Source organism: Aythya marila, assembly GCF_965140915.1.
Source record: "Aythya marila genome assembly, chromosome: 1".
In the NCBI taxonomy this organism is placed as follows: Eukaryota; Metazoa; Chordata; class Aves; order Anseriformes; family Anatidae; genus Aythya; species Aythya marila.
Window position 1 is genome coordinate 114,816,935 of NC_139042.1, and position 23,723 is coordinate 114,840,657.

The window sequence follows — 23,723 nt, forward strand, 5'->3', positions numbered from 1 at the left end:
GCTTTTTAAAACTGAAATGGCAAAAAACAGCGGGCAAGGAAGCGCTGGCAAGGCGACCCCGCTCCGCCTGAGGCACTGCGAGTCCCGCTGAACGGAACGGCGCGCCTCTGCCTTTTGCCGGAGGGCGGGCGGGCGGTGCAGCCCGCAGCTGACACCGCAGCCAATGGGAGCTCCCGGTGGGTCTGTTGCTAGGTAGAACAACGACTTTCGGCCGCTGTCAGCCGTGAGCGCAGTGCCCAATGGCAGGATTTTGAGCCGTGTTGACTGTGACGCGACAGCGGGTGGGCGCTCGGCATCCTTACCACCCAATCAGAGCCAGGAGGGCTGACGCTGCGCGCTTCGATAGGCTGTCTCTTCGGGAGTGACGCGACCGAGACCCAATGGAAAGCGAGGAGCTTTGCGGGCGGCGCGCAGTTTGAATCGGCGCGGGGCGGGGTGTCCTGGCCCCGCGTCATGGCCGCCGACCTGGGCGAGCGGCTGCGGCAGAGCAATGCCCGCTTCGTCGCCTCCATCAACCGCATCCTGGAGTGGGTGAGGCCTCCCCTCAGCCTCCCGGCCGGCCGGCACCGGGCGTCCTGCGGGGATCCGCGGCTGGCAGCGGGCTGCTCTCACCCAGCCCGGGTGCTTGGGTAGCGGGACGGGTGGGGCTGCGGCGTGCCTGCTGTATATATATGTATAATGTTTCATATAAATATATATATTTACCTCTTTATTTTTCTTGGAGTTCCTGTTTCCAGATCGCTGGCTCCCGGCTGATGTCAATAACATAGCAGCACGCTGTCAGTTTCATGCCTGGCTCGAAGCAAAGTTGTTTAAAATGCCTGTTAAAAGCCTTGTTAACCATTTGTTCTAATCTTGCGTGGTTCTTTTTGTTTAGTATAATCGTCCTTTTGAAGATGATTTTCTTATTTCCATGGAAACCCTCACTTTTGACACCCCTGATGGTAAGAACCTCTTTAAGCTATGCTACTTCGCTGTATTTAGACTTAGTGAAGCGTGCTGCGTATTACACAACTGCAAGCAGTTACATAACATGAGATTTCACCAAATATCGGGTGTTTTGCACTCAGGTGTGGTATCTCATCTGTAAACTTTGGTTAGAAATACCTGGAGAGATGGTTCACACGCAACTTCTTAGTCCATCGTGTGCTCTGTTTTAGGCAATGGAAAAGAATTAGTAGCAAAGTACAGGAAAACAATGGGTAATGTTTGAATAACTTGGAATGAAAGAATAAAAATGGAGAAGGATGAGAGGAAGCAAAGGAACAGAGCTAATAGCAGGAAGTTGATATGCATGATTGGATTCTGTAGTTTCAGGTCTGCTTAGCATTCTGAAGGCTGCTGTAAGATGATAAATTTCCAGCACGTCAAATGTCAGGGTGGAATGGGTAGATAGTGTCTTCTTTAATTTTTCATTGAATGTTCATGTGGTTAGCATAAATCTATAAGGTGTTATGCCATGTCATATTTTTCTAGTGTTTCATTATAACTGTCAATCTGTTACACAGTGAATAATACTTACGAAGAGCTTTTTGAGGGGAAAGAAACTTTGAAAATTGACTTCTCTGAGTTTTAGCGGGAATTGTGACTTAGTAGTTGGGTGGCGTTACTGCAAGATGAAATGTTCTGCCAGTTTTTATCCTTAGTGAGGTGTGAATTACGATGCGTAATTGCCATGTCAATTCTCCTAAAGAACAGCTTCCTACGCATACCCAAGAGGTACTAACACAGGGTCAAGTCCAATGTAATTGTTGTACCAAATATTTACCAAATGCTGGGGGCAGGGTGAGGTTCCTGCATACATACAACAGTGTAATATAATATAACAGTGTAATATAAAGTCTTGGATTTGAAAAGGCTTGGTTATGGCTTTGATTTAGTAACTTCTGTATATGCTTTCTGTGAATATGGATCTTAGTCCATAAAGCCTTGATTATGGTTTTAAATAACTTCAAATGCCATATAGCCTGCATGCGCTAAGTACAACTTATTTTTTTCAAATAAAACAATATATGTTGTTTTTTTTATCTTCATAATATCTGGGTTGTTAATGCTCTTAGGTTTTAGCAGTGTTGTTAGACTCATTTATTTGATTCTTTTTTACTTTTTTTTTTTTTAACCAGCTTCTCAATTATGACTTGTAATTACAATGTTATCTTGTTTTGTTTTCCTATAAGTTTTTGTTTCAACAACTGGATTGGAGATTGTTTAGATTCAGTAATGTTTTGTTACTATGTAATATGTTCTTTCTATGTGTTAGAGTACTACTCAGTGTAGATAAATAGTGTTACAAGAAAAGCTGTTTAAATAAACATCTCTTGTTATTTATAGGACCAAAACAATGGGGGGAAGTATCAAACAGGAGTCTTAAAAAATGGAAGAAGAAACTACTTCAGGTATCTAATATAGTCCCACTATGCAGTCAAAATATAGTAATATTTCTTTTTATTTTTTTTTTTCTGTATTTTATATAGGAATGGATTCTAATCTTGCTATGCCATATAATACTTGCAGGAGGTATTAATGAAGTCACTAACTACCTTAAAATAAGGATTTAGGATAGGTTGCTTAAGAACATCAGATTAGATGGATAGAAATAGATGATGTATTTATTACTGGTTAATACCACTTGTTAACCTGGAGTAGTATTCCCATATGTAGTGTTGTGGGCCTGTTTATTGTATGCTCTTTTTCTAAGTATTCATATTAAACAAGCAGTCACTTCTTAATCTGTTCCCTAAACTCCTTCATAAGAGCTTAACAGAGAATTTGGTCAAAAGCACCGTGTTTCTCAATAACCATATAAAAGTCACCTAGCATCTCTGTTACCTGTCGAGAAAGTAAAGCTGAGTAGCGTGCCTTACTAGTTAATACAGAGGCTGTTCTGAACCCCATGGTGTGAGGAGTGAAATTCAGTCTTGAGGTGTAAGTGGATTTAATGGCGGCAAATGTGGCTGTGTTTCTCTTCTTTTGAACTTCTGGGAATATCTTGTGCATCATCTAAGCATTGCAACAAGTGGCTGCACAACTTTACAGTCTAAATCCATTAAGGACTGTAAGGATTCTGTTGTAGCCTCTCATGTGTGTTAAGTCAACTACAGCTTATGTTTTTGTAGTGCTTTTAATAGTAACAGCATGGCAAGAATTGAATGATCAGGTATGTTTTAACAAGTATTTGTTGCTTTGCTAGTCAGGTGGTGCAAAAGCTGAAGGAAACTGAATGGTTATTTACAAAGTGACAACTTGTAAGATATACCAAAGAAAAATGCTTCAGTTAAAGTAAACTTATTATTCTAAGGTTCTTCTGATGTTGTTTTTTTTTTTTCCTCTGTTTATAATTGCAGAATCATACAGGAAGTCAAAGGAATACAGGTAAAGCGTTTGAAAAAACAAGTGCTATAAATTATCCAAAAGAGTCTTGACTTCATAGAAAATATAACGTTTTTATGTCAAATTCCTTGGGATACTCACTGGTTTTAAAAAACAAACAACAAACAAATAAAGAAACACATCAACACTTAGGTGCATAAGGATTCTGAAATGTAGCCAAAAATCTTTAAAATTAGTAATTTATAATTGGTGTTGATATCATCACAACTTGATTTAAAATTATCTCCCCTTATCAATTGTACAGACAGTTTTCTATCTTGTATTTTTAGCTTTTGTCAGACGTTCTTTGAATCTAAAAATCCTACCCTGAGTTACCTGGGTGTACGTATAGAAGAATTTATAATTTGCTAGCTTTCTGAAAATAATTAGGCAAGTAGACATATTCAAAAATAGGTGTTGAAAGAATCCCATGAAGTTGCGTGGTGAGTGATCACAAATTTAGCAGATTGTTCTGTACACTGAATGTATCGGCCTACCTGCAGAAAAAGTAGATGTTTGATTAGAGATCAAGTGTCATGATGGAAATTAAATCAAGATTGCACATGAAGTGTAGTTCTGATACTACTTAACATCTGAAGATTATGCTTCTCCCTTTTCCTTTGTTCTGAAAAGAAACTGTGTTCCAACAAAATACATGTCTTTTTACTGGGATAAATGATGGGGGAGACATGATATATAGTGCAGTAAAAGTATGTTGGGCTTTGTTTTATTAAGATGTTAAGGATCTTTTTTTTCAATCTGTTCTTTATTTTATTGTATTCAGCCAAGAGTCTTTTATGCTAAATATTTGGAGACAAAACAAAATGCAGTGTGTGCCTCTCTCCCTCCTCTACAATCCTACCAGAAATTTGTCTATACAGGGTTCGTGTATGTATATTTTGAATCAGCCTACAGAATTTAAATGTTGAGCTGGGAAATAAGGTGCTGCTTCAAAAACACAGTCCAGACCTTTGACTGAAATTTTTAGGAAATGTGTGCTGATGGTTCTGACGAGCCAGTCATTTTCTTACTACAGTCTCAGAAAGCGAGAGCATCTAGCAGGTAGTTTTTTAAAAGAAAAGTACCTGAATTCTTCTAGAGGTTTTTTGTTTTTGTTTTTTTTTTGTCTGTTTGTTAGTCTTCATTTTTGACCTAAGGTCTGAATGGCATTGAAGTTCTTATTAGAGCACTTTACCTCTTGAAGGATTCTTAGTGCTACAAAGACTAGATCTAATTAATTGTATATTTATAATACAGAACACTATATGAGGTAGAGGAACAGAAGTTTGATAGCCTAAATACTTTTAACAGCTTTCAATACAACTCAGCAGTATTTATTATTTAGTTGTTATTATATTAGTTATGCTTTAGTTGTCATAGAGAAGAAATATATAAATATTGAAGGTGGAGAAATAACAGAGGTGTTAGCAGTGGTTGGCATACGGAAAAACCTCTTCTTACAGATTGTTATTTATATATGCATATTTCTATATGCTGTTAGAGAATCTCGTTTATTTTGTTCTACTTAATGCAAGCCATGTCTTGCACTGACCTTTCTATTTCAACACAGAAGTACACGCTGTAAGCATTTGAACTGGCTTGTTGTGGTTGGTGTTAATAATAAAAATATCACCAACAGGTTCTGGCTATGGATTATTGAAGCTAAGCATGCACAATTTACCTCATCTTGTTCTGTATTCTTAGATTTTCCTGACCATGTGCTTTCAAATAGGTTACTTAAATGGGAAGTGTGGACATATAAAGCATTGTTATAGTGTCCAAATACTTATGATGCCCCCTCTGCCCTTTTCGTATTATTAGTGTTGTTTCTTCAGTTCTCAATTCTGAGTTTTGCTAGACTGATGTTCACTATTCAGATAAACAGCCTGGTAGCTCTATGAAATTTTACATGCTCGCGTGACAATCCTTTGAGTGGTTTTTGTATGGCTGTTCTGAGTATGGGAGAATCTTCTATGTTAAATTTCAACATACAGGAAAAACAATATTTTGGTAATGTATTATTGATATAAAACTCGTTCTTTCCTTGAGCAGAAAACTTTGTAAAACAGAACACCCTCTGTGGCGTTTCATACTTCTTGCTCAGCAGGGATTTTAATGGGACATTACCATGTTATCTTGATTTTCTGTGTTCCTAGCTCAGACACATCAGAAAAATGCTTGATTCAGCTTTTAAAAACATATTGCTAATGTATTATGAAGAATGCTTTACTGGAGTTTATATGTGTAAAATAGTGGAGATCAGTTTTTTGTCCCATTATGTTTGCATAGTGTTTTGGCTAACTGGACTGAATCAGAAAAAGAAAAAAAAAAAAAAAAAAAAAAAAGGAGGAATTAAAAAAAAAAATTACAAAAGAGAATCCCTAGGTTAAACATATTAGAAAAGCTTTCCAAACGTAAATAAAAGAAAGCCTTGACAGATGTTTCTTAGAGATTATGGAGTTGCTCTCAATGGGTTAAACTTCTAGAGACAAGTTAGGTATAGTTGTTCCTGCTATAGTTGCTCTCCTGAAGGGCAGAACGAGTAGATGGCATGTTTAGGTTCCTCTCCATACGCTTGAAGCTTTTAGGAAATGGGAAATCTTTAGATATCTGCCTAACACTATTAAATAAATTGAAATATTTACATAAGTAAATAATATCCATGTGCTTCAGTTAGATGTTAGATACATTTCATTACCACCTAGAGGGGGAGGGGGTAGAAAAAAAAAAGTAAATTCCTTGTGCTATTTGCCGTCAGTTCATCCGGAAACAAATATAGAGGAAACAAGAATAATAAATTCTGCATTAAGCAGAAATTTCTTTGACCATCTTGAGTAGTATAAGCATTATCTGCTAAAGCACATAGACTCAGAGTTAACGTAAACGATATATCACGTCCATCCATGATAAGTCCCTGCTACAGTCTTAGTATAAGCATGTCTTGTGCTTGAAGATATAGATCCTGTCTTTTGGGGAAGATCCCATTTCTGTAACTTGTGCATTATGAACATTAACTAGATGTAGGCAATAATTTTTAGGTGCATGTCATAATCATATGGTCTGTATACAAACTCCAGACATTATAGCTTGTGGATCCCCTTTTTAAATCTAACAAGATGACAGTTAGAAATGTAACTTTTTTCAGCACTGTCAAAACAGTTTTCAGTCTTGAATAATTTTAATAACAACAATATCTGACTTAGAGGCTAATTGTGAAATTAGCCTATGCATAAGTAAGATTTGTTTGAAGACAGCTGCTTCTCTGTGGGTCTAATGTTTTGATTTTATTGAAATCAGCTTGAGTACTTGAATTGTTATAGTTAATGTAGAATAATATATAGATTGAAATGTCAAAAGGGGAAATCAGCTTAATGATTTTTAGTGAAATATGGAACATCTTAGACTGTTCTTTATATTTCTTCTTATGAAATAAATGGAGAAAATAAAAATAGATCGCTGGTGGGCCTATCTGTAACAGAAGGCAGGCATAACAGTTTTAGAAGGCTTACTTGCCAAAAAGGATCACTGAGTCCAACTTCTGGCTCCACACAGGACCACCCAAAAATCAGACCCTGTGTCTGAGAGCTTTGTCCAAATGCTTTTTAAACTCTGTCAGGCTTGGTGCAGTGACCACTTTGCTGGGGAGCCTGTTCCAGTGCCCGACCACCCTCTCAGTGAAGAATCTTTTCCTAATATCAGTCTGAACTTCCCTTGATGACGAAATAGAATCATAGAATAAAAGACTGGGGATTCTACCCCTATTTTTCAGGACCAATTAGTCTCTTTCTCTCTTCTCAACATATGCCATGAAAGTGCGCAAAAAAAGTTGTAGTTGTCTTTCTTTTTTGCAAGTCATACCAAAAGGGACAAATTTCTTTTTCTGTGTCCCTTCATAGGTTAAGAAGAAAACGGCTAGTATTTTAGATGTGTGACTGTGATCAGAATTACTCTACTTTGATGATAATGTTGTTCTGTCACTTGTCTGTTCTTTGCTCCGGTTCTCCATTTGTTAAATGTTTGAGTTAAATATGTTCAAAATATGTGTTTTATGTATAAAAGGAGAATTCATGAGTTCATGTGCAACATTGATCTGTCAACTATCTAATGGGTGTGCATTTTTTCTTCCATATGCACACTAAGAAATGTCAAAGCAACATGCTGGTGATCTTGAAGATGGACATTCGACAGTACATCAAGTATGGGTGCTCTATTTCATCTACTTTTTTTAAAGCCTTATTAGGAAAAACAATTACGTAGTCACAAGCTAAAAGCTAAGAAATTATTGATCTATGAAACTGTATTTAGAAGAAAGCTAAAAAATTATTGATCTATGAAACTATATTTAGAGGACTTAGTAATTGCTGAATTAATACATATTGTGATGGTGAATTTGCATTTTGTTGTTTCCTATGCCCCTGTTTGTTCAGAATATAATCCTTCCATGCTTACCCCAGTAATATTTTGGGTGCCTCAATTATTATTTGCGGTTGATGCAGGAAGAAAATCTAGCTCTAATATTTTGAAGGAGCCCATAGTTGGACAGAAATAGTCTGTTTTGTGATTAGTTTTTCTTTTCGTTTTGATGGAGGTCTCAAAGAAGATTGAAAGACCAGTATTTGTACTTGTCTAAAACTGCAGTGACATAGGATAGTTTGTTTTTGAGCAGAATCCATGTAGTAGTATACTAATAACATTCTTTATTTCTACTAAAAGTTAACAGTTTTATTTTTGTTCAATTTTTGATGAGTAACACATGTTGGTTTTAGTAGTTTTTATGTATGTTTCATAGAATTACATGTCGCATTGTGATATTAGGAGTATCAAATATTAACTCTGATATAAGCCATGGATTTTAGCTGAATTCCGGCTGTTTGAGGTTTATTTAAAGTAGAAGATAGCTTTTAGACATAAGCTTTAAGCTATCAGACGTCTTCTTAGTTAGGCAGTGTGTGGCTAGCTTTTTTTGTTAGTACTTGTAAACTCTGTAAGTGTCTAGAGTAAGTTCTTCAGATGCTTGATTTTAAGGAGAAAATAGTCAGGATTTGAAGAGTGTTATAAAGATACTGATTGGTCATTCACTTTTTTTAAAAATAAATTCTGGCGAGTTCTGTTGAGATGTGGGTTGTAAGCATTTTGAAAAAGTTTCTTCCATTCTAAATAAGTATTTATGCAAAAAAAAAAAAAAAAGAATTGTTATATAGAGAACTGCTTTGAGTGGGCAAATTACATGGAAACAGAGAGAACCCTGAATACTTACTGGTAAAGTTTTGGTAATTAAAATTCATTTGTCAATTCTTTTTTGTTCTTGTTGCATAATAGCTTCTTATTTTTTTACATTACTCATCTGAATATAGAAGGGCTGATAAGAAAGTATTTTTCCCCATTGTATAATCAGATGTGAAGTAAGACAGATTTGTGTGTAGGTTTGTTGATAAAGATAGTGTCATTTGGACATAGTTTCTGGAATGCAACTGTTTGTTTTTTTTTCCCCAGGTAACAAGCAGGGAATTCTACAGGCTAGTTAATATAGCTTATGCTTAAATGCTTAGTCTTAAAATTGTTTTCATCTGCTTTTAAGGATTTTCCTGAGAGTTCTTCTGTGGATGTATCTGACGCAGGTAAGTTTTGTAATTTACTTTTTAATAGCTTTGGAACAAAAGATTATAAATAATTACTCTGTATAATTCTATGATATAGTAAAAGTAATTTTCATCCATGTTCGCAAAGTAGAGAATAACAGGAGACCAAAGTACTTTTAATGCTATGAATGTCCACATTCCTCTTTAAATCTCAGTCCTGAATCCCTGATACGCTGAAAATCCAATGTAGAAGATGTTCAATTGCATTTTCGTAATAAATTGAAAGGAACGGTGAGATCAGGAGTTTTGCATGAGTGGAAACAGGACATTAGTTTCTACTGGCCCAGTTAACAAGAATATTAAATTCAATTGCCACTATGTCTTCAGGAGGCTGGCTATATTTTATTTAACATTTGTAAGTTTCAGTAACAGTCTTGTGGCCTGTCTGCAAAGCTTTAGTGTTTTTAATCTTGTATTCCCAAATAATTACTTGATTGTAATAATAATCTTCAACTGTTTTAAAAATACTTCAATATTTTACTGCACAATATCTTCTTGATTCTCATTCACGTAAAAACATACTGTTTTCCATAAATTAAACTAGGACTAGGTGTACCCTGCATTTAATGATTTAAAGAGCAGTTTAGCTACTTTAGCTAAAACTTTTTTGGTGTTGTTTTTTTCATCTTTAATATTCTTATGGGATGCTTCACACTCCTAAGTAAAGGCAGTGATTCTTCTGATGTTATATGTTATTCTTGTTCTAAAAGTTTACAAAAGCTGTCAACAGCAAGTACAAACAAAGTAAAACAGCTCTCACCTACACCTGTAAGTATTGGTCTGCCCTTGATAGGGAAAATGATTAGGACCTACCTCCTTTGGTTTCACAGGAAATAGCATAGCAAAGCATAATGATACTTTAAAAACCTGTTGCATCTGTTAGGATCGCAGAAAAATCATGTTATTTGGAGAGAAAGGGGGAAGTTGAATCCAAATTATCTAAGCTATAATACACTGAGATAAACAGAGGATCATATCAAAGTCAAAACTTAAATTTGGCGGTAAGCCCCTCACTGAAATGTTCATCTCTTCAATATAATAGATCTTTTAGGTAATAATAATATATTACATGTGCATTTACAGTGAAATAAGTTCCTGTATTATAAGACAAATTTTCCAGAGAGAAATGGGCATTTTTGTTTTAATTCGCTTCTGCATTTGAGGAACAAAGGTGTTGCCTGACTTCCCTTTTGGCCCTTAAAACACCTTCAGATGCCCTGGAGCAAATATTTCACTTCCTTCCATTCTGTGCTGTACCGTGGTTCTCTACTGATAATGTTGCAGTGCTTTGACATCTGATGGCGAATACAGTGAAGATGTACTAGAATCACATTTTTTTGAGATTTCGTTTCTAGTAGAGTATTGAATTAGTTTACAGACCAGTTCATTCTATGATGCAAACTCTCCTCTAACGTTCAGTGATTGGCATGATGGAATGAAACCTTCTTGGACACTAGAACTGTGACCTTTATCTCATAGATTATCCTATATTTGTAGTAGTCTAGTCTGGTCATTTCAGTCACTGTTTAGAGAGTAGTCTGCCAATTTTGTGCTTAACTACTGGGGAAGAAGACTATATAGCAGAAAAAGAGTATCATCTGTTACAAAGGAATAGGTGGGCGAAACTTTTCCAAACTAAAATTTTAAAGTTGTTACTAATTTCTCTACAATGGATGCTTAGTAACTGATTTACTGTGGATAAAATGCCCACAACTGTGTCTTCTATTAGTCATGTGGGTAGAAACTGGCAACCTGGCAGGTATGGGTTTCCATTCTAATGAAATAGTTCAACTCAGGTTAGACTGTCAAAGCCAGCCCTCTAACTGGTCAACATTTACACCAGTGGATACAGTATTGTGTAGCTCCTCTAAAAACAGTTTATTTCGTATGAATCTTTATCCTAGCTTTACGATGGCAGCAGCCCACAGAGCTGACTGACTGCAATGACAGGGAATGTAAAAGGATTATGGGATTATATGGAAAAGATTTCCATTTTGGTTTAAGTGGTTTAAAAAAAGTATGAAGGGCCAATTATGTGCTCAATATCATAAACAAGACTTTTTTTTTCAGTCATTATTTTCCCTTTCAGGGTTATTCTTCCCTCTTCTTTCTTTTCCTGAAGTAAACATAATCATGGGACAAATACATAACAGCCAAGGAAATTGAGAAATTAGGGCTTACAATACAATCAAATGTTTTGTTATCATGAAAGACTGAGGCTAGTAATTAATGGAAAGATCTGGCTACCTCTAGCAAAATCGTTTCCAAAAATACTTGTAGAATACCTAAAAATTGAGTTAAAGTTTTAGACAATTCTAAGGCTGTCTTGATAATAAGAAACTAAGAAAAGGATCCATGGGTACAAGCAAGTAACACTGTTGTAACTTACTGTTGTTGCTGGAATAAGTAGAAATGTAGAAGGATGGAAGTGGGAATGATGCGTGAATACTCCTGAAGAGCAGTGCTTTGAAAATATTTTACCTTCTGAAATGGCTAGCATAGGTTTTGAACTGGTTACAGACAAGGTATCTTAATTTTTCTTTGTTGCCCGAACAAAATTATTTTTGAGTCAATAAATCATGTTTTTTCAATATGATTTTAAAAGGAATGTGATACAGATAAAAAGCCTCATAGTAGAAAACACTTTTCTGAAATGAAACCACTTGAGTTACTAGATGTTTCAAAGCATTTCCAAAAAACTTGATTTTGGTTTTGTTTGAGTTAAACTACGTTTTATTTAGTGTTTATGTTCAAATTGCAGATGTAGAAAGTGATGCTGATCTAGTTACAGTAAGAAAAAGATTTGAAGACATCCACTTCCAGGTAAAAATTTCTGGTGTTTAATATAATGGAAGAAGTTCATGTTCAATAGAAATAATTGAACTATTCGAATAGCATATATGTGCCTGAAGAGTTAATGCACTGACAGTATAAGACTCTGCAGTCTGCATCTTAATGCACGTTTATTGTCAATATAGCAAATGAGACATTCAATAAATAATGTCATGAAGAACGATATGAAGTAATTGTATGGTTTTCTCTAGTATACTTATAATCCCAAAACATCAATTAATTGTACAGAACAGGCACTTCTGATAGAATTTATTATGGGTATGCAAAATGAATAACCAGAAATAATCACAATGTGAAGACACTTTAAATATGATTCTTTATCGTAGATTCTCTCAGGAGAACAGAGCAACATGATTTTAAAAAGCAAACCTTAAATAATGACCATCATAACAAAAGCAGAATGGAATATTCTGCTGTTGTTTGCCAAAGCTAGACTATGGGTATTAGGACTACCCAAACAGGTTACAGTGGTGAAGAAAAGTACAATATATGCTTTGTGTGTGAAGTCATTCTAATCCTGTATTCAGTTTGTAAAAATATTTACTTTCCTCTTTTGTTTAGCAAAAAAACAAAAGTTAGTTCCAGGCATTTTCATGTCTTCGACCTTAAAGAGGTAGCATGTGCTTTTCCTTGGATCAATTAACTAGCTAGTTATTTTTCTGTTTTCTGCCATAGTTCCTTCTTGAGTGTTTTTTTCTTTGACATGAAATGTACAGTAAATAAATAAGTTTTATGCAGGCAGGAAATCTTTATCAAATAACACTAGTTTGAAGCATATCGAAGTAATGCGTCTGTGTTCTTCTGTATCAATACCTTCTATGTGTTTTAATCCTTCCCTCCCGCCCCAAGAATCTGGATGTAGATAATGTGAAAACACCAGAAGAAGTTAAAGTTCAAGTGGATGTGATAGTACAGGATGATTCAAGAAGAATTCCCAAGTGGATTACGGTAACATATTTCTCCTGTTCTGGTAGAAGTTACTTGCTAATTAGAATAACATAATGACTCTCTAACTATGCGCAGCACAATGAATCATAATATAACTTATCTGCTGCTCTCATTATTGCAATTCTTCTGCTTGCTGTCTACATAAATATCACAGTATTTCAGATCTATGGCAGCAACAATTATAAGAAAAGGAGCAGACAATATGCAAATGTTTCTTTTTCGAGTTCTATGCTTTGTTCTTTTTACCCTGATGTGTGAGTTGGATTTCATTTCAGTAAGTCTTCTGAAATGCCTAAATATTGAGGTTTGTAGAGGGGGGGAAATAATTGAGCTTTTAAATTTATTTTATTTACATTACATACTACAGCGTCTATTTCCTACTCAAGTTGCCAGAGATACGTGAATTATCCATATATATATATATATATATATAAAGAATAGTTTTTTTTAATGTACTTAAATATACATATTTATGCATACAATCTAATATTTAAGAAAAATGAATAAAATATTATATACAATGTAGAATTTGCAAAGATTATAATAGCTTTCCAAGACTAAACTTGTCATTCTCAAGAATTCTTACTGGAATCTTAGACTAGATTTTTTTACTTCTTTTTAATTTTACTTCACAGGACCAAGCATAGTAAAGAGAGGGTAGAAGGATTCACAAATAAGATTTTTATATTACCTTTGACATACAAAAATCAAAGATGAATTCAGGATTTATGTATTTTGGTTCTTATTTCATTTATTTTTCAGGCAGCACCTCAAGGACTGTCAGAAGATCTTCACTTAGTTTCACCAATGCCAGTAATGATAGGTACAACTAAATCTCTTGTCTGTGGGTCGAATATGATAGTTATGATTTTTTTAATTGAAATTGATTAGAAATAAGTATTTAATTTATTGAAAACACAGGGACTAATTAACCAACAGACCAGTTCTATAGGCAGATTTATTGCCAAGAAGTTAGATATGATTTTGCTTATGGCAAACTGTAATTGAAAAACAGAAAATAAATAGCATGTATGCATAAAAGCAGCTTTTGTTAAACAACCCAAGAAAAATGCATAGTTACAGAGTTCAGCAGAATTAAGTTCAGTTAAATGAAAGTATGACTTTTTGGTACTATTTACTTTAAATTTGAGGAATTGCTTTGGGTCTGCTGTTTTCTGGTAGACAAAGAACTACTTCACTAGTAAGCTTTCTTTCTTCACATCTCCAAACGTGCCCCAGCAAACCTTAGGTAGAATTTTGGTGTAAATATTTTAAGCCTAAAGACTACAAAAAACATTACCCTCCTCATGCTTTACTTCAAGGGAAGCTGCACTGGTACTAAGTACCAAGCTTTCAAGTAATACGGAAATAGATTAACAAAATCTGTAGAATCTATTCCTCCTGGTTAGGAATTAGAGAGTTGTCGTGGTTCCGCTCGAGTGGGCAGCCGAGCTCCACCACAGCCGCTCTCTCACTCCCCCTCCTCAAAGAGGAATGGGGAGAAAATATGTGAAAAGGGCTCAAGGATTGAGATAAGGACGAGAAAATCATGCAATAATTATTGTAACGGGCAAAACAGACTCGGCATAAGGAGATAGTAAGATTTATTGCCTACAACTAACAAGCGAGAGAAGTGAGAAAACAAAGGAAAAAAAAAAAAAAACAAAAGCACCTCCTCCCCCCATCCACCCTCTTCCACCTCCTCCCCCCGAGCGGCGCAGGGGAACGGGGAATGGGGGTTATGGTCAGTCTACAGCACTTCTTCTCGGTCACTCTCGTCCCCTGTGCTGTGGGGTCCCACCCACGGGATGCAGTCCTTGATGAACTGATCCGGCGTGGGCTTCCCACAGGCAGCAGCTCTTCCAGAACTGCTCCAGATATGGGTCCGTACCACGGGGTCCATCCCTCAGGAGAAAACTGCTCCAACCTGGCTCCCCTACGGGCAGCAGCTCCTGCCAGATCACCTGCTCCTGCGTGGGCTCCTCTCCACGGGCTACAGGTCCGGCCCGGAATCTGCTCCGGCAGGGGTCTTCCACAGGCGGCAGCCTCCGTCGGTGCAGGGCCACCTGCTCCACCGTGGTCTCCTCCACGGGCCGCAGGGGACTTCTGCTCCGGCGCCTGGAGCACCTCTCCCCCTCCTTCTACACTGACCTTGGTGCAAGGCTGTTCTCCCACTCCCTTGACTCTCCCGGCTGCTGTGTGGCGCAGCGTTTTTTCCCTGTCTTAAATATGCTCTCACGGAGGCGCAAACAACATCGCTTATTGGCTCGGATCTGGAAAACAATGGGGCCCTTCCCAAACATGGGGCAGCTTTTAGATCTTTCTCACAGAAACCACCCCTATAGCCCCCTGCTACCAAAACCTTGCCACGTAAACCCACTACAAGAGTGAAACAATCTGCCTTTACAATTAAGATGTTTTCTATCTTTATATTAAGTTATTTTCCAAATATTGAAAAAAATATTTTAAATGTTTAATTTCCACAGAAATTACAAAAATTCCATAGGAATACTTAATTTCCATCGTCTTTAATCTGTTAATTCAATGTCGTTAAAAAGATATTTTAATTTTCCTTAATTGTATGTAATCATCCGCTTAGCTTGGCAGAAAAGCTTAATGAAATCTGTTAGCACATAAAGAATATATGTACCACTTGCAATTGTTTGTCATGTAACGTTACTGAAATGTCCTAATTTTTTTTTTCTGATTTTTCTTTTGCGATTTAAGTTTTCTGTTTCTTTCTTTGTTTTTTGAATAGGCAACCAAGCCAGTGTTTTCGGAAAGAAAGTAGAGCTGACAAATGCATGTTCTTCATCCAGGCCTTACCAGTTCCAATTTTCTGGTGTCCCGATTTTACCAGATATAGTAACTGTGCCCAGACTTCAACCTTTTCAAGAAATTAATAAAACTTGCTATGACAGTGTCTTGGAAGAATACCAGTCTGCAGATGAGGAATGTTCCTGGAGCAATATAACTCTTGCAGACTTGTACCCTGCAATGGTAGAAACACTGATAAAGCTCATGACAAAGCAGATTCAGAGAAAAGCATTTAAATACATGTTTGGGCACTGTAGGAACAAAAGATGGTGTCCTAGAAGACCAAAGCTCAATGTCACTGTAGACAAAATAAGGAGGTTCAGACCACTTAAACTGAAGAAAGCACTACCCGGCATATGCAGTGGTAGGAAAGACATCCAGAATCAAACTTCAGGAAATAATGTAAATGTGAATAGTGGACCTTGTGATGATCAGTGTTCTATTAATAATTTATCTGGTCTGGTACCATATTCTTACCTAGACAGTAGTGGAATGGAAACGGACTGCTCTAATTCAAGTGTAGATCATCATTCCTTATTTGGAAAGGGACAAAACGTTCCTGAATGGACTGCTTTTCCTAATGTTTTGGCTAGAATGGGAGAGACGTTTGTAGTTGAAGATCCATTACCGACTACTGTCTCACTGAATAATTTGAAATGCAACCCAAGTGATAACTTGGCTTACAAATGTTCTTTGGAATACCCTTTTTTAACATCTACTGCCAGTTCAGACTCAACAGCGCTTACTCTGGTAAAAGAGAGTGAAACTCAAAAAATTGATTGTCCTTCTGGTAATACTTCAGGATTTTGTTCATCTACTTGCTATTTCAATGACAATAGTAGCACTTTTGCACCTGTCACAAATCATTCTCTTGCGAAAGCATCAAATACGTTTGTCATAAATCCTCAGATAAAAATTTCTGAAAGAGAGATTTCTTTCCAGCGCAGACACTCATTTTCCTCGTTGTCTATGAAGCACAGTCCTTCAAAGATGCCCCAGAAATATGAAGATGCATTTGAAAAACTCTACTACAAAATGTGTTCCAAAAAAATCCAAAAGCCTTTGACATTGACAAAACCACTTTCAAACTCACAGAAGCCTGAAGAGAGAGGACGATTAATGAAGTATAATTTCAGTGGGTCTGTGAGGTCCAATATACAGTATGACAGAGCATTTGAGAAGATTTATGAGCAATTGTCTAGTGAGGCAGTTTCAAAACTTCCTGGTTTTCAGAGAGCTTCAAATTTAAGGAAATATGAAGGAATACAGGTGTCTGAAACTGTAAATGCTCTTGTTAACTCACCTGTTCGATCTTTATCTGCAATTCCCAGAGTTAAGAGACTAGGAAATTTTCAAAATGATCTTCTTTGTTCACCAGTAAAGAGACTGAAAAATATACCTGAACATTATTTTTTTCCAACAAAACATCAGCAAATTTCTCACAGGAAAAACGCAAATCTTCAAACAGTTGATGTGGATTTTTTGAGCCCATACAATGGCAGTAACACCAGCTTTTTTAACAGTCGCAACTGTCAGAATCAGGTATTGTGGGACATTATAAAAAGTGATTGTGTACTGTTTGCTGATATTTAGAGAAATGCTTTAGAAATGGATTCAAGCCTTTAGACGGATTCGGTCTTTAGATTAGTGACCACGTGTTTATTTCCAGTGCTATTTGGGTGCATTTGTTTCCTGAGCATGGTAGGATTTTATTTGCTAAACAAAATACAAGTTGCGTCAGGTCTCCTGGATCCTGTGAGGAAGCTCACTGTATTTATTAACACGGAAAGTGGTTTTAAAATGCTCAGCAAAAGATTTTTTCTTACTTTTAATACTCAGTCACTGGTTAAAATACTCTCATACAGTGACCGTTAATTAACAGATTATCCTTCTGAAACTATTATGTTTTATTCTTTATATACATTAGCAAGGTGAGACCCAAAAAAAAGCTCTTTTGGAATTACCAGACTTGTTTAAATTAGGCCCTTATTTCCAAGTTTCAAGTTGTTTCTTCTAAGGCAAGCTGAGAAATAATAATAGAGTGTTTTCGTTGATGTGGTATGTTTATGCTTTATTTTCAGGACTCTGGTTTTCACGCTTCTTCAGATAGAACTTTTCTTGTTAGTCCTGTTATTTCCCTGAAAGGTTAGTTTCAGAAGCTTGGTGAATTATTATTTTACCAGTCACTTCTTTAAAGGGTAGATCTATAGATCTCTTCTATAAACCCCTGTCTAGGTGACAGCTCTCTTTCCTCATTAATAATTAGATGTTTGTTTTTCTTTAATAAGTAAGGAGTCTAAATAGAAAATGGTTTCCTGAATCTCACAACAGTAATTTAAGAAGCTTTTTCTGTAGGAATTTTCCTACTAAACTATTGCTTATTATCTGTTTTCTTTCCTTTTTTTTTTTTTCTAACTTTACTTTTCCATATATAAATGTTCTGTAGGAAATGGATAGTTTGTTAATCCTGCACTTGAATAATCAAATGCTTTTGCGTGGTTTCTTAAGCTTGACAAAAATGTGCAATTGCATTGTTGCATGCCTATTGTTACTTGCTTAGGTGAATCAGATTGTTGATCTGAAAAAGACCACTTTTGCTGAGTCAAGACAGTATCATTTTATTAACTCTGGACTGAAAGACCAGTAAAATTAGTTTAAGATTCTAGATGCTAATTTTATAATTTTCCTTCAATAATTTGATTTTGGTTAAAGAATGTTTTTAACATGATGCAACTTTTTTCCCAGCTTAGTCAAAATTGATTATATTTCTTTTCTATACCTCATTTTTATGAGTTGGGTCATCAAATAACTAATTAACATGCAAGGGAAAATACTGAAGAAGATTACTTAAAAAAAATTGTTAACTGATATACAAAGAGAAAATGGCAAAAGAAATGAATTTGTTTGTATGGTTCTTGCCTTACTGCATTTTCATTACCAATAAATAATTTTTACAAAGAATTTGATTATTTGAGGTGACATATTATTTGAGATGCATCCTATCTGTCTTATTTTGCCTCACTCAAATTTTAATTCCTCTGTCACATTTTCTTTCTGGAAATAACTCTTCTCCTTGTACCTTTTTTTAATGGTCATTAAATAATAAGTATTTGGAAAAAAGTTAGCTTATATGTAAATATATTTGAGGCTTTTGAATAAAGGGCATCAAATGTTTTTGAAATTAAGTTTGGCCAGAAGAGAATTTTCTGACTGAAGTGTGGTGATTATTACCAGTGTCTTAACAGGCTAGTATTTTTACAGTGTATTTTATTCTTTATGCTACTTAGCATCATTCTTACCCCTTTGATACTGTCTTTCATGACCAGAATCTGGGACTGCTGATGCCTCTAGCTGGCATAGGACAACACAGCATTACAGCTGTCCTGGAAGTGCACAGAAAAATCATCAAAAGTAAGTGCCTTTGGATAAAAGAAATTTCAGAGGAAATTCATACTGTGCTACATTATATTAAATGTAGGGGGTTTGTTGCTTAAATGAGTGCATCTATAATGAAAATGAGCATGGATGCTTGAGAGAATGCAAGCTTAAGACTGCACACTTGAACTTTAGGAGGCAAGTGTGAACAAAACTAGCCAGAGACCAACGTGGGTGGCACTGAATACAAGATGGGCCTAAGGGATCAGCTACTCCAGTTCTGATTTTGTGTTTGTTATAGGGATATTTATTATTTCAGCCACTATGTGACTATATAGTTGTTTTGATTTTGGCTGTGTGCTTGAGCTGACAAGTTTTCTCGTATCCTTAAGCTCTGGAGAGCATAGTATATTGCCATTTAGATGGACTTCCAAAAGTCAGCTTCTGTGCAGTTGGTCATGGTTATGTGCATTTTGGCTCTGTGTAAACAAGCAATGGATATGTTTGGAAGGTATCAGAGATCCTTGCCTCCTGTTCTGTTATTACTATTGGCAATGTATTGACATCTCTGGATGGAGAAAACTCCTTTCAGCACCCTGGAAAATGACCTACTACATCCATTTTCCTTAGAAAATATGACTTCTGCAAAAGTTTCTGATCTCTTCGCTTTTCAATTAGTAACTAATTCAATAGATGGCAGGCTTAAAAAATATTACCAGTTCTCTAAACAGTTTTATTTTATGAAACTTTTCTGACATTCTTCTTGCCAAAAAGTCTGTTTTGGCACCATCAGATACACTGCCTTCCCGAACTTAAAGTCAATAAATGCTTTCACTACGCTTAGGGTGATCATACAGCTAATACTAAAAATAAATAAATAAATAGAATAAAACTGACAGTGCTCAAATTAAAATTTTGATTTTCTAAGGAAGCCTGAGTGCGCTTTTGAACTATTTGTATGGAGAACTTAATCTGAAAGAGGCTGTATTGTATATCAAAAAAGTCTCAGTTTAAGCAAAGATGGTATTAAAACCTAAAAGCTTGCATTACAAGTATATGATAATACCAATAAAGATTGTATTTGGATTATTTCTGAATCAGTGGAAGATTGGAGGTGTGTTGGTGACTATAAAAGGATGTTTAAGTGATCTTGAATATAACCACTTAGCTGAGTGCATTTCTGCTCCGTTTTTAATTCCATTATTTCCTTACTTTTTTCCCCAAGTCCACACTAAATAGCCCTCCCTATTCAATTAGTAATCGTTCTCAAGAAGAAAAAGGTTTTCCTTTCATTAATGCATGCAAGAAGAGAAGTTTGAGAAAGTGTAGGAAATCAGAATGTCACTGTGTGCTTTCTTGCCAAGCCATCTGGAAGAAAATCTATTGCTCTGTTCCTTAATTACACAAACACACGTTTGCTGATACATAGCCAAAATGGTCTGTCAGCTGGCAAGATTCCTTAGGCCTGTGGTGTGATATTCTTAGCCTTCTATGGTTGAAATACACTTGCCAGGACTGAAGCTCTTTAATGGCTTCAGAACCCTCAAAAGTTTTACACCTAAGCCAGGTGCCAAAATGCTGTTTGTTGTAATAACTGTTTGTGGAGAGGAGAGGAAGACACGCTTCTGGGAAAGGAAAAGGAAAGGAGGCTTTTCCTGTCTAGAACTCTACTGCCTGTATGTAGAAGCTGATTATGGAAAAGACCTTTTTCAGAAAAGGAAATACATGGGAATGCTGTTCTACAACTACATGGCTATACTTAATTGTAAATGTACACCAAATTAGTTTAAAATAGATCTTAAAAAATTAAATGCCATTTCTTAAGTAACTAGCAAAGAAATAATTGTATTCTCACTTGTATCTTTAATTTTTAGCTACTTCTGAATACATTCAGTGTTTGCATCTGAAAATTTAATACATAGTTACATTAATGTAATTTATGTTAATATCGTAGCTTTACTGAGATATTGAACTTGACATAGGATGAAAAGCTTCCTCTTCAGCTGAACACGCATAGGAATGCAGGCAAGGAGTCCTGCTACTGTTCACAATCAAGGTGTTCATGTATCTTGCATTAGTGTGTTGTTTCACTTTCATTCTGTTCATCAGATAGTCAGCAAATATAGTATTTTTGTGAAATTTATTTTATGCTCTAAACAAGTATTTTTTACAGGGTATCAAGAAAACTAAGTTACGGCAATGGAAAAAAACGAAATCCTAGTAATCCTTTGGATGATGTCGTGGTAAAAAGTAATCAAGGAACCTTCATGGACTGTTACAGAGAAAATATTGTTTTATAATCTTTGATTTGTGTTTATTATTTTTTTTCCAAGAATCACAGATCTATTATTAATTTAAATATTTTAAGCACAAGATCCATAGTATGGAAAAACGTTATTGTAGTATACAATTAGTCCTGATTTATACTTCCCTGTAATATAAATTCTCAGAAGCTGGTTCCTCCCTTCTGACAGTGTACGCCCTACTCCTTGGGCTTCATCAGGTATTGCAAAGAATCAATATTCCTTTCTATGTATCAGTTCATTTAAATTTTATATATGGTATTGTTTTTAATAATAGAACATGATTTGTATTATCTTTTTATCTGCTGAGGAACTTTGCTTTTTAATCTATTAATACTGCAATTTTAAGTTTTGTGTCTGCTTAATTCCCACCCACCCCCTTCGTGCTTTATAGATGTGTCAGTACTAGATGCATGAAAGAAATCTGAACTGGGCTGGGTGGTCCAAATGCAGTATTATACACTGTAACTTTTAATGTGCATTCTATGCAATTTTACTGTGTAATCTTCTAAGTAGCTCACCAGATTTGATTGTACAATAAAACTTCATACAATATTAGATTTGATCTCTATGTTCTGACCAAGTTCTACCTGACATACCATATATTTTAAATAAATACATACTCTGAACTAATACCTGTTTTCAGAATTTTATTTTAGGTATAAATTCTCAGGACAAGTTTGTATGCCTACAACAAATACATGAGAACAATGTGGCAGGATCCCACAGGCTTTCATTGCTGTGCTCCTTCTTGGCAAGGGGGTTGTTTTAGTGGTAAGCGTTAGGTCAAATGCACTCTTTTATCAGCATTGCCCAGTGTCAGCTTTCCAGGCTTCAGAAAAGGAAAAATAGTTTTCCTTGACTTCCTTTCTGGGCATGGTTTTTTTTTATTGTGTTTTGGTGTTCTGCTGTTTGTGATGTGCTTGCTTATTTCTTTGTCTTTACATTATTATAGCACTTAAAACCAGATTTTTTGTTACTTTTAAGTGGTGTTGAATGGAACAAGAAGTCAACTTCAGTAACGCTTACTCTAGAGTAAGACAATAAACATCAGTGGGTGGCTTCTGCAATGCGTATGCACATGTTCCCTCCCTCATTGTTCCTATGTTAGGGTCTTCAACTGATTAAGGAGGTATTGGGGAGGCATTGGGGAGGCAAGGACAATCCCCAGACATGGACTGTATATCTCGAAACAAGACACTGGAACTCATGATAAGGAAGCGGCAGACGGACAGAGAAACAAACGTAAGGACTATAAATCTCAAAACTGGACATTGGAATTCATTATAAAGATACAACAAACGGAAGAATTAGCAACAACCAGCTCTCGCAATTAAGAAACCTGCCAATTCAGCAGATTCCTGACCAAAGGTGAAAAGTACACTGTGAGGAAGACTCGGGGTCTTCCTCCCAAAGACCCCTGCCCACGTCCCAAAGACCCCTGCCCACAATTCTTGGAAGGCTCTACGCAGGCGCAAGGTGCCAAAAGGCTAATTAGCATGAGAAGCGAGGGAAGGCGGGGATAGGTAATGCATATGTATAGGTGCTTGTAGAATATTGATAGATTGATTGTATAAATTCAAGACTGCTTTCCGCTTTAGGTATGCACGATAGGTGGAGAGATCCCCCGTGCATCCAGCGCTGCAATAAAGAATATACCACTTAAAGGAATTTCGGCTTCGATCTTTGAATCACAACAACAGTCTTTTAGAGATGCTTTATGCTTTTGTGGCGGCTCACTTCTGGCCCCAGATATGGATGGACACTAGGGAAATGCGTTATTAACTACCTTTTTTTTTTTTTTTTTTTTAATTGAGGTAATTATTTCCCAGTATTTCTTGAGATACCACTACCAAGAGACTGCAAAATTGCACTAATGTTTTCTGTTTTGAATTAACTCTAAACTAGAATCACTTTTGGACATGTCTAAATATGATTTCTACACAGGTAGGAAAAAAAAAGCAAGGAACCAAGGTAGGAAAAAAAGTTTATTTAAAGAACTTAGCAATAATTCATTCCATCTATGGAAATGGCTTAGAATTTTAAGAGGTAGTTCTTGGAAAAACTCCTGGTGTTGGAAGATAAGCTCATCCCGGTGCAACTTTTTTGATTCCAGCAGTAGCAAGGAATGGGAGAAAGTTACACAACTATTTTTGGAATTTGAAAACATCCACTTGTTTGTCTTCTGATTCTTAAAAGTGTGATATCACCAAGGGTCTGTCATGACTGCTGAAGGATACCTGTTCTAGACCTCTGAAAATTTAATGGTGCTACTTGATACTCTGTTTTGATATCTATTCTTGAATTCCAAGCAGTCTTCTCCTTCTGCCACCGTATTCCTATTAGGCTTATTTTTTCACATTTCCACCAAACTGATAATTGAGTCAAATGCTAAGCTTACTGTTATAATGACAGCTTC

The 23,723-nt window shown here is 36.1% G+C and overlaps 1 protein-coding gene across 1 annotated transcript; it reads left to right on the forward strand.

The window, feature by feature from the left end:
* Window positions 1-453: 453 nt before the first annotated feature.
* Window positions 454-21,983, forward strand: HJURP (Holliday junction recognition protein; the record flags this gene model as incomplete). The annotated part of the gene is made up of 13 exons (XM_082752065.1): window positions 454-531; window positions 878-944; window positions 2,332-2,396; window positions 3,345-3,372; window positions 7,510-7,565; window positions 8,948-8,987; window positions 11,770-11,831; window positions 12,711-12,809; window positions 13,572-13,632; window positions 15,568-17,168; window positions 17,708-17,771; window positions 18,953-19,037; window positions 21,175-21,983. The coding sequence occupies 13 exons, from the start codon at window positions 454-456 to the stop codon at window positions 21,299-21,301; spliced, it is 2,433 nt and encodes an 810-aa protein (XP_082608191.1). The 3' UTR covers window positions 21,302-21,983.
* Between the last annotated feature and the right edge of the window lie 1,740 nt (window positions 21,984-23,723).